Source organism: Haliotis rufescens, unplaced genomic scaffold, assembly GCF_023055435.1.
Source record: "Haliotis rufescens isolate VD_foot unplaced genomic scaffold, xgHalRufe1.0.p SCAF_1, whole genome shotgun sequence".
NCBI classification, from domain to species: domain Eukaryota; kingdom Metazoa; phylum Mollusca; class Gastropoda; order Lepetellida; family Haliotidae; genus Haliotis; species Haliotis rufescens.
In genome coordinates, this window is record NW_025963779.1 from 17705430 (window position 1) to 17715972 (window position 10543).

Genomic DNA, 10543 nt, shown 5'->3' on the forward strand with positions numbered 1-10543 from the left:
TTGTAGTAGCATTAATAGTGGTTGTACTTGTGGTAGTGGCACAAGCAGTAGTAGAAGTACAATCAGTAATAGTGGTAGATGTTGGTTGTTGGTTTGTTGTTTAACGCCGCACTCAGCAATATTCCAGCTGTATGACGGCGGTCTGTAAATAATCGAGTATGGACAAGATAATCCATTGATCGACATCATGAGCATCGATCCACGCAATTGGATCGATGACATGCATCAACCGAGTCAGCGAGCCTGACCACCCGATCCCGTTAGTTGCCCCTTGCGACTAACATAGTCGCCTTTTACGGCAAGAATGGGTTACTGAAGACCTATTCTACCTCGCATCTTCACGGGTTGAATTCTCCATATGTTGTCTCCCTCATATCATCGTTTAGACTGATAATAATATTATGGCTTTCGGTCGTTTAAGTTTGTGTTGAACAGAGTTGCACTGCTGACAGATCTGTACAATGTCCACGTGTAGTTATAACAGCGGGTAATGATTTCCGCTTTCGTTAGATCTTACGTCCGCTTTTCCGTTGCGCCTGACTCTCTCCTGGCCTCTCAAACACACACTGATGTTGGAGGTGCACACACACGTAGGCTTCTCGAATAAGGTAAGGTTGGCATACAGTATTTTCACGTATATATACTGGAACATCTACAGTGTATATTCTAACCCTTACATGTAAAATTAACCGATGTAATGTGTAAATAAACACGACAAAACCCTTGCCACAAGTAGTTGTATTTATATCATTAACTGCCAAGTCCACGTTTGCATCACGTTCCTTTAACTGAACAAGTTGGATGTTCGTATTGGAAAACGAAACTCTTGGTAGATCAGGAAAGTTAAACAATTGTGGGAAACTGATATTTATCAGAGAATGTTTGTAAAGTTTAAGGTATCACTTCACATATTTGCAAATTGTTAATTCATGAGCATGCGGTCTTTTTCTAACTGAGTGCGGTTTTGTCAAACGTTTCAACGCGATACACTCTCAAGTCGACACTGTGGGCTCTGATTGTAGACCCATCCTTCTGAAACAGTTGCTTGAGTCGTTTGATTTCTTTCAGTGACACAGAACATAGTCTTGTTCTCACTTTGAGTCCCAACGTTCATTGACGGAAAGGCAACATATGTCCCAAATGAATGGTAGCGTGTGGCCTTTGGCCTTTCTTATGACCATGGCTTTGTCATTGACTTTGCGATGCCGGAACCAGGCTTAATACATTGACGTTGGCAGTTCGATGGTTAGAAAGACTGCTGCCACAGTCGTATATTTTGTCATTACATCATTATAAATAGTTTTTGTTACGGTTGTAACAAAGTATCTGACGAACATGTTTTTTTCTTGTTAAATGTTACTAATATTCCGTAATATATTTGATTTCTAATGTTTTGTTGGAATACAGCCAGATAGATTTGCCTATTTTCATTAGTTTTTATTAATTTTTTTTATTGAAATGGAGATATTTTGCAGGCATGGTGCAGGACAAAAGCCCTGTAGCCACCATGTTTTCCCTACACTTTAAATGTTGTAGCTGATGTTTTTACAGGTTCATCAGCATACATGCATTGCAACATATTTTCAATGTACATATAAGTTTAAACCTTCGTTGTATTTATAGGATTCTTAAACAACATGAGGAAACTCCACTTAAAACTGACATTGATCGCGATAACAGTGTATGTTGCAGGTAAGATATATGCGCTCCACATCAAGAAACCACTCTTAGTCAAAGCTAATGTAAATAATTATGAAGTCAAACAGTATAATGTATATCAGTTATATTCGACTGTTGATATAGTTTGATTGTTATTCTTTTATTTATCATGCTATAGTTTTCTTGGTTATTCTTACTTTGAATCTTCAATCGCCTTTTACAACCAGCGAAGTTGCTGGGGACCTTTATTCTTACGCCGATTCCCTACGGGGTGTCGTCTTGCGTTGTATATCCTAATACGCTTCTGTAGCACTTTACTCACATGGGGGGGGGGGGGGGGGGGGGGGGGGGGGAGGCGCCCTTCCAGAGATCCATGATTTTGCTGTACATCATTGTGGGTCTTCCATTCCCCTGGGGATGAATTGATATACACTGAAGATGAATTGTACTCAGACAAAGATACACCATCCTTAAATAATACAAGTATAGCTCATACAATTAAACCACTATCCGAACGCTACAATATGTTTTTTTTGTATTTTGTTCAGTAAGTGTTCCGTGCTTCCTCACATTCATGTTGTTATTGTGCTTCATACAAACTGAACAAGAATGACTATGAAACGCACATCAACACAATGCACGAGGTATGCACACTGTAGGTGAATTCAGAGTTTGCATCTGTTTGTGGCGGGTGCCACCGGTGGGGCAGGGCAGCTAGTATCATTACTATTTGATAGTGGTTCATAAACACATGCATGCTCTTGATATAGTCGGCGGCGGTCGGGTAGCCTAGTGGTTAAAGCGTTCGCTCGCCACGCCGAAGACCCGGGTTCGATTCCCGACGTGGGTACAATGTGTGAAGCCCAAGCCCATTTCTGGTGTCCCCCGCCGTGATATTGCTGGAATATTGCTAAAAGCGGCGTAAAACCATACTCACTCACTCACTCACTCACTTACTCACATGTAGACGAATATGCAGCTTTCCGTAAATTTATGTTTAGGTACCGACCATGTAAATTGGTGGGACATTTGGCCTGGATTTTTATGGACGCCATGTAACTGTTCAGCTACAGCTGCAAACCTGATAATAAACCAGACAATAAAACCACGAGCCTAAATATTATTATTTTGGAAAAAAAACACATCTTGCAGCAATGTATTTTTTGTGGCTGACAATTTATTTGTCAACATTCTGAAGTATACATTAAAATTTATTTTCAAGTATTTTCTAAAATCGATAAAATCCAGGCCTCAATAGATCAATAGACGTCTACGGCGCCCCAAGTCGCCGTGCAGAGTTGTATCCCCTGGGTACGCCAGAAACCTGACATTGTGGGTTTTAATCTTGTTTCGCCTTGATCATGTTTCTAGGTTTGTAACACCATACCCATGCACGATGCTTTCACCAAAGTGGTAAACGTCTGAGACCTGCATCACTTCGGCCTGCATCACTTAAGCCTACACACCATGATATAACTGGAATACTGTTCAAAGCGGAGTTAAACCAAACTCACTCACATATTTCTGCTGCAATGGACACCTTCTGATTGTTCTGACTCGAAGGAATATGCATAAGTAAACTCTTTATGAAGAGTGAGTGAGTTGGGTTTAACGCCGCTTTTAACAGTATTCCAGTTATATCACGGCGGGTCAGCTTAATAATGTTGGAGGAAAGCCCGAAGTGATGCAGGTCTCAGACGTTTACCACTTCGGTAAAACCCACGAGCACGGGTATGGTGCTGACAAACCTAGAAACGTAATCGGGGCGAACCGGGATTCGAACCCACAATCATAGGTTTCTGGCGTGCCCAAGGGACGCAACTCTGCACGGCAAATCGCGGCGCCTTAGACGACTGGGCCACCCGTGACCCCTCTTTATGAAGATAACTCTCGTGTTCAAATCCATTTCTGACATGTGTCTGTGAATGCCCATCACATTCTTGTTAGCTTTAATTCACTTATGCATATTGAAATATAACATCCTCAGATTTGCTGCCATTATTATTTTACTGTGATGCCTTAAAGATAAACAAATAAACAAATGACGATAACGAAGGTCACCATGATTTACTTTCTTGGTCCAATATAGACTAATCGACAATTCATTAAAATGTATTGTCTGTTATAGCAGTAATAGTCCTTCGCCTTCACCAAATGTTTCAACTTTATTTCCCAGCTAGCAAATGGGATGTCCCAATAACAAAGAATGTAACTGAAGGACAGCCCGTGTCATTGACTTGCCGAGACCCACCTGGAGGGAAAATCAGCTGGTTCCAGAATTGTGGGAAGAAATGTGCACAGATCTCAACTGATTCGAGAAGGCAAATAGATCAAGAAGGTGAGAAACATCAGTCCTTTTCAGAGTTGTGTACTCAGCTTACAACACGGCTAGTCATGTATGCACGTTCACCACACTATGATCAGTTCCATTCAGTGATTTTCATATCAATTTTGTAATTCAGGGACTCTTCACTTTTCACACGTGAATGTAATGGACACCGCATTGTATAAATGCAGCGTCTCTGATGGCAACACTATGAAACTCGGAAGTCCGGTCCAGCTGAATGTCAAAGAAGGTAATTATGTAATGGATATGTTTGTTGAGTGTTTAACGCCGCACTCACTGACGGCGCTCTGTAAATAACCAAGTCTGATATTATGAGCAACGATCCATGCAGTAGGGGTACGATGACACGCAATAAAACAAGACGTCCATCCCGACCAAGTGACTACTAAGTCACCATGACAACCACCCATGTTGGTTGCTTGGGACCAATCCCAAGGGGATACTTTTATGAGTGAGTGAGTGAGTATGGTTTTATGCCGCTTTTAGCAATATTCAGAAATGGGCTTCACACATTGTACCCATGTCGAGAATCGAACCCGGGTCTTCGGCGTGACGAGCGAACGCTTTAACCACTAGGCTACCCGACCGCCCCTGGATCCTTTTATGCCCAATAAAGGATTATATAATGCTAGAACCTGATGTGCAGAGTGTTATTACCCCATTACATAATTCAGCGTGTATCTAAAGATTCGCACCATTAATTATTTGTGTGAACAAATTGGTACAGTATGCGATGTTTAATACCAGGTGAAGCTAAAGACAGAGTACCTACACTTTTAAAATCAAGTGGAAACACCGATGCTAAAGTGGGGAAAGACGTTACCCTACAATGTATCTTCAGCGCCAGGTACGCATAAACTGTTCACCTGAATGAGTGAGTGAGTGAGGATGGTTGTACGCCCCTTTTAGCCAGATTCCAGCAATATCACGGCGGGGGACACCTGAAAAATGGGCTTTAAACATTGTACCCATGTGGGGAATCGAACCAGGATCTTCGTCGTGACGAGCCAACGCTTTAACCACTGGGCTACCCCACCGCCCCTCACATTAATGATATTATATATATATATTCTTCTATGGGGCGTTTGGATAACGCTCGTCCAGCCCAAAGGTTTCTTTTAAGAACAGTACTGTAAGACTTCAATTTTGCGTCCTTATACTCGACGTCAATTTGTGGATTCAATATAGAAGACATTTAGTACACAAATCTAAAATCTAAACATGTTTTCGCTGGTACATACATCGTGCATAAAAATAGACTTTTAGATGTGAGAATTCACAAGTACACGTTTGGTAAATGTCAACTGCAGTGTTCAATAATGTAATGTTGAAGTCACAAATTAACCATGCCATGTTATATATACAGCAATGCTGCAGTTACGTGTATTGTGTTTTGTCTTATCCAAGATGGCGGACGTTTCCGAGCGAAAACGTGTATAACGAACAACGGATATAACGAACTGATTTCTCTCGTCTCTTGTAGTACATTATATCCGTGTTCTACTGTATATACATATATATACGTAGATTTTCGTACAAGCATAACCAAATATGTAAAATGTAAAGAGATGCATATCAATACTTAATTAGATGTAAATATAAATATAACACGTGAACGAAGGAGAATAATCAGTCTCGATTATCTGCTAAAACAGATTCCAAAGGAAAAATAACGATGAAAATTATATGAACGGATCACAGGTGTGCAAGAAAAGGCTGAGCATGTCCATGCACTCACACAATGTGCATAAAAAAATAAGTTTTTGTTTGTTGCCTGGAGCCGCAACCCAGTACTCCTGCCATGCGATGGCGGCCTGTAAAAACATCGTGTCTTAATTCACTATTTTCCCTCTTTAACAGACCTGCTCCAACAGTGTCCTGGTTTCGCAACAATGCAAACCTCAAAAACACCGACGGTGTGTCGATCTCAGGTGGCTCACTAACAATCAGGAACGTGTCTGAGAAAGACACAGGTATATACCGGTGTACCGGGCAGAACAAGGCTGGGTCACAGTCTGCAGATTTTAATTTAAATGTCATAGGTGAGTAACGGTAAAAACCCAAAATTCTGCAGTCGTGCTGGAAGTGACTTTCTTTGCTACACTCGTAAATCTAGAAAATATCACATTTGGAGGATTTCCATGTCACGGAAGAAAACTCACACTTGAAAAGCCAAAACAAATGATCAGACATGAAATTGATTTATAATTCTATCTAGGTTGTAGAAAAAGAGTGATTAAGTGAGTTGGGTTTAACGCCGCTTTTAACAGTATTCCAGTTATATCACGGTGTGTCAGCTTAATGTGGGAGGAAAGCCCGTAGCGATGCAGGTCTCAGACGTTTACCACTTCGGTGAAACCCACGAGCACGTGTATGGTGCTGACAAACCTAGAAACATAATCGGGACGAGCCGGGATTCGAACCCACAATCATAGGTTTCTGGCCCAAGGGACGCAGCTCTGCAAAGCGAATCGCGGCGCCTCAGACGACTGGGCCACCCGCGCCCTCTATAGAAAAAGATCTCCCCTTTGTACATTACATTCTATACTCGCTAATTCACCTAAAATCAATCAATAATGCGACTGAACTTTACACTCGTGTATATTCTGCAGATAGTGCCACAAATAAAGTGACAACTACAACCAGAGGTAGGTTTATATTCGCGGAAGCTATTTAACCATGTCTATGTTTTCTTGGAACTTGTAACACGTGAAATGTAACGTATGCTTTTTCTTAAAAATCGAGTTGCCTTTGACATGTTGCATTCAGAAAACCTTTCATAACAATCCCATACTAAATTGTATATATTGTTTTCTCAGAGGACGATAGCTCTATTCAACTTAAACGTCCTCGAATGACGCATCAGTTCATATACCATTTGATTTGTATTTCATAAAAAAACTATTAATGCGTGGATTTGTTTTTGTTTCTATAAAGGTCAGCGGAAAACAAACCAGGAAGCTGTAGTGACAACTGATACAGTGACAGTGAAACCGATTCCAGGCAAGATTGAGATTTGGCTTTTGTTATGCAGGTTTTTATTTGCAGTCGCGGGGGAAATGTGTGCTTTCCCCAAAAATGTATTTACATAAACACATGATGAATAAAATCGAGTTTTAAAACGTCTCACGGAAACTGGTTTCTGGTTTCATAATTCCCGAGCGTAGTCTCTTTATAGCAGTTGAACCTCATGTTGTACCAGTGAGTGAGAGAGTGAGTTGGGTTTAACGCCGCTTTTAACAGTATTCCAGTTATATCGCGGCGTGTCAGCTTAATGTGGGAGGAAAGCCCGAAGTGATGCAGGTCTCAGACGTTTACCACTTCGGTGAAAGGCACGAGCACGGGTATGGTGCTGACAAACCTAGAAACATAACAAACATAACCGGGATTCGAACCCATAATCATAGGTTTCTGGCTTGCCCATTGGGCGCAACTCTGCACATCGAATCGCGGCGCCTTAGACGACTGGGCCACCCGTGCCCTCTCATGTTCTACCAAGTTACACAATTTCATATTACTGATGAAGCCACAGTCTCATGACCATGTACATCATTTGAAATATAAACAATCTCTGAAGAAGGAATATTATTGTGATGATGTAAATGTGACATTACGATGTGACTATTAATGTTTCAGCGGCCGATGCTATGTCGTCCAGTCGTGGCCTGGAAGCTGCGACAAGTGTCGTCGTCGTCGTTGTGACTGCCACCTTTTTGGTATTTTAATATGGTGAGCGTCATGTAATATCAAACCCAATATGTCGGGAGTAACGGGTGAGGACGGGGAAGGCAGTCGTTTAAGACGCCGCAATTAGCAGTGCATAGTTACATTCCTTCGGCATGCCAGAGACGTCTGGTTATGTGTTAGAATGCCAGATGCGCCCTTAGTGTATGTCTAGATTTGTAGGGGCGGTCGGGTAGCCAAGTGGTTAAAGTGCCTGGTTAAATGCGGCAAGGAGGGTTTGGGTGATCCTGGCACATTAGGCTCATTACCAGCTCAGGGCCTTGCCCCCTCTACACGCAGCCCAGACAGCGAATGGGACTTCTCCCAGGAAGCGCTGCCTAGTCAAACCCACCCAGAACTTTTCGGAGAATGTGAAGACTCCCAAGCACTGCAGCCTTCTGTATTACCCAGATTGTGAGAAGGGCTGTATTCCTGGTAGCATACCCGGGTGCTCTCCCAATGTCACTCAACTGATTGGGAGGTACCAAACCTAAGGCACCGAGAACAATGGGGAGTCGGACAACTTGGTACTTGGGATGCAAGCGTGACATTTCGAAAGCGAGGTCTGCATATTTGCCATGTTTTTCTTCAATCTTGTCAATCACATCACTGTCAAAAGGGACAGAAAATTCAATGATATAAATGATTTCATTGGAATTATTCTCTCATAGCTTACTAAGTAAATGTTTTACAGATACCGTTGCTTTGATTTCAGGTTCACGAAGCGTAGATTCAACAATTGGAAATTGTTTTTGAGGTACCTCGACCAATTTGGCTCGCCGTATTTAGAAATGTAAATAACAAAGTGGATGTGCTACCCTTGTAGTCTGCGTGAAGAGGTTGCTCTTCATTTACGGAAAACCGGCTCTGAATCTTTTTGAATTTGTGTTCTCATTAAACGTAATTGCTACCATATGTGTGAAAAAAACATCGCATTTTATTTCCCGTCGCTTAAAATGTTGATGTTTCACACGTAGCTTCAAGCATTATTTGTGTACTATGAATTCAGCTTCGAGTTCCTTCTTCCGTGGAATCCTTTTCTGTTGTAATTCAGACAGATGGCGTGTTTCCTTGTAAAATAACATTGTATATATTGTGCTAGGTAGTGCTTTGACGTTTTTTGTAAAGAATTGAATGAAAACCTCCATGTAATCTTTTTTAGTCATTATATATTTTTGTTTTGTCACATGGCCAAATCTTGTATTCAGTAAATAATAAACGTTTCAATGTCTACGCGTCCACAACATGAACTAATTATAATGCCCACCACAATAACACCATGAATGTTATACTTTCGATTTCGTAAATAACCGGTGTCAACAAAACACCTCGGCGACTGTGACTGGGAAGTATTTCGACATAACAAAAACAAATATTGATTGTACATGTGGACCAGTTTTTCCGTGGTTTCGTAAATCCATAAAAAGATATAATGTAAAATCCATGCACGTTTACAGCTGTTTCTCCGTTTGTTTTATCATGTGTACATATACTTTAATATATCCTTGATGTAACAACTAAGTAGACTGACAATGTTTTCGAAGACTCATTTAATGCTATCTTTGGATTGGTTAAAATACTTCATAAAATATGGATCAATAAAGTGTGCTTTGAAACTTTCCACGTCTGACGATTTTTAGTATGTCTTGTTTGTTTGTTGTTTAACGCCGCATTCAGCAATATTCAAGCTATATGACGGTCTGTAAATAATTGAGTCTGGACCAGATAATCCAGTGATTGACATCATGTGCATCGATCCACGCAATTGGGAAACGATGACATGCATCAACCAAGTCAGCAGCGAACCCGTTAGTCGCCTTTTACGACAATCACAGTCGCCTTTTTACGGCAAGGATGGGTTGCTGAAGACCCCGGATCTTCAATATGTTAACGTATTCTGATATAACACTGTCAGTATGCCCAACAGAATTACGTTAGATCAAGTACACGGATCTAACACAATACCATCAACCAATCAGCCGATGAGGTCAACACATACTGTTTTATCTATTTTTTTAATAGCAAATCATTTGCTGTGTCACACGTAAACAGGGGCGGTTGGGTAGCCCAGTGGTTAAAGTGTTCGCTCGTCACGCCGAAGGCCCGGGTTCGATTTCCCCTCATGGGTAAAATGTGTGAAGTTCATTTGTGGTGACCCACCGTGACATTGTTGGAATGTTGCTTAAAGCGGCCTAAAACCATACTCACCCACACACGTTAACAGGAAATACTTCGTGTAGAAGTCGAATGATGTTTAACAATGATGTTTGGATAAACACACCGCAGAATGGTTAGAAACTATTTAGCTAGACATGCACTAAACGTGTTAAGTAAAGTACATGCAGGTTGTGGACGTTCAAATGTCATTTTCGAAATTGTCATAAATATTAGTATTGATATTTATCAACCTTTCATAAGTTATAATCATGTAACAAGCTAAACAAAAATGTTATCGGCGGTCAGTTGTAAATGGTCTGAACATATCTAGGCATGTGTCATTTGACAAATGAAGTTGCATACGACATGTCCGTGAAGACCCGGGGTAGAATAGGCTTTCAGTAACCCATGCTTGCCTTCAAAGGCGACTATGCTTGTCGTAAGAGGCGACTAACGGGATCGGGTGGTCATGTCAACGTATCCCTATTGCGTTGATCGATGCTCATGATGTCAATCACTGGATTGTCTGGTCCAGATTCGATTATTTACAGACCGCCGTCATATACCTGGAATGTTTCTGAGTGCGGCGTTAAACAACAAACAAAACAAAACAAAACGACATGCCCAAACACATAACAACAAAGCCAAGGATAATAA

General features: G+C 41.2%; 1 protein-coding gene across 1 annotated transcript; it reads left to right on the forward strand.

The window, feature by feature from the left end:
- The first annotated feature begins 348 nt into the window (after positions 1-348).
- LOC124149947 (neural cell adhesion molecule L1-like) lies at positions 349-9348 on the forward strand. Its single transcript, XM_046521798.2, has 10 exons — positions 349-608; positions 1624-1692; positions 3836-3997; positions 4122-4235; positions 4754-4853; positions 5867-6048; positions 6619-6654; positions 6944-7009; positions 7643-7735; positions 8445-9348. The coding sequence occupies exons 2-9, from the start codon at positions 1638-1640 to the stop codon at positions 7729-7731; spliced, it is 804 nt and encodes a 267-aa protein (XP_046377754.2). The 5' UTR covers positions 349-608; positions 1624-1637; the 3' UTR covers positions 7732-7735; positions 8445-9348.
- The last annotated feature ends 1195 nt before the right edge of the window (positions 9349-10543 follow it).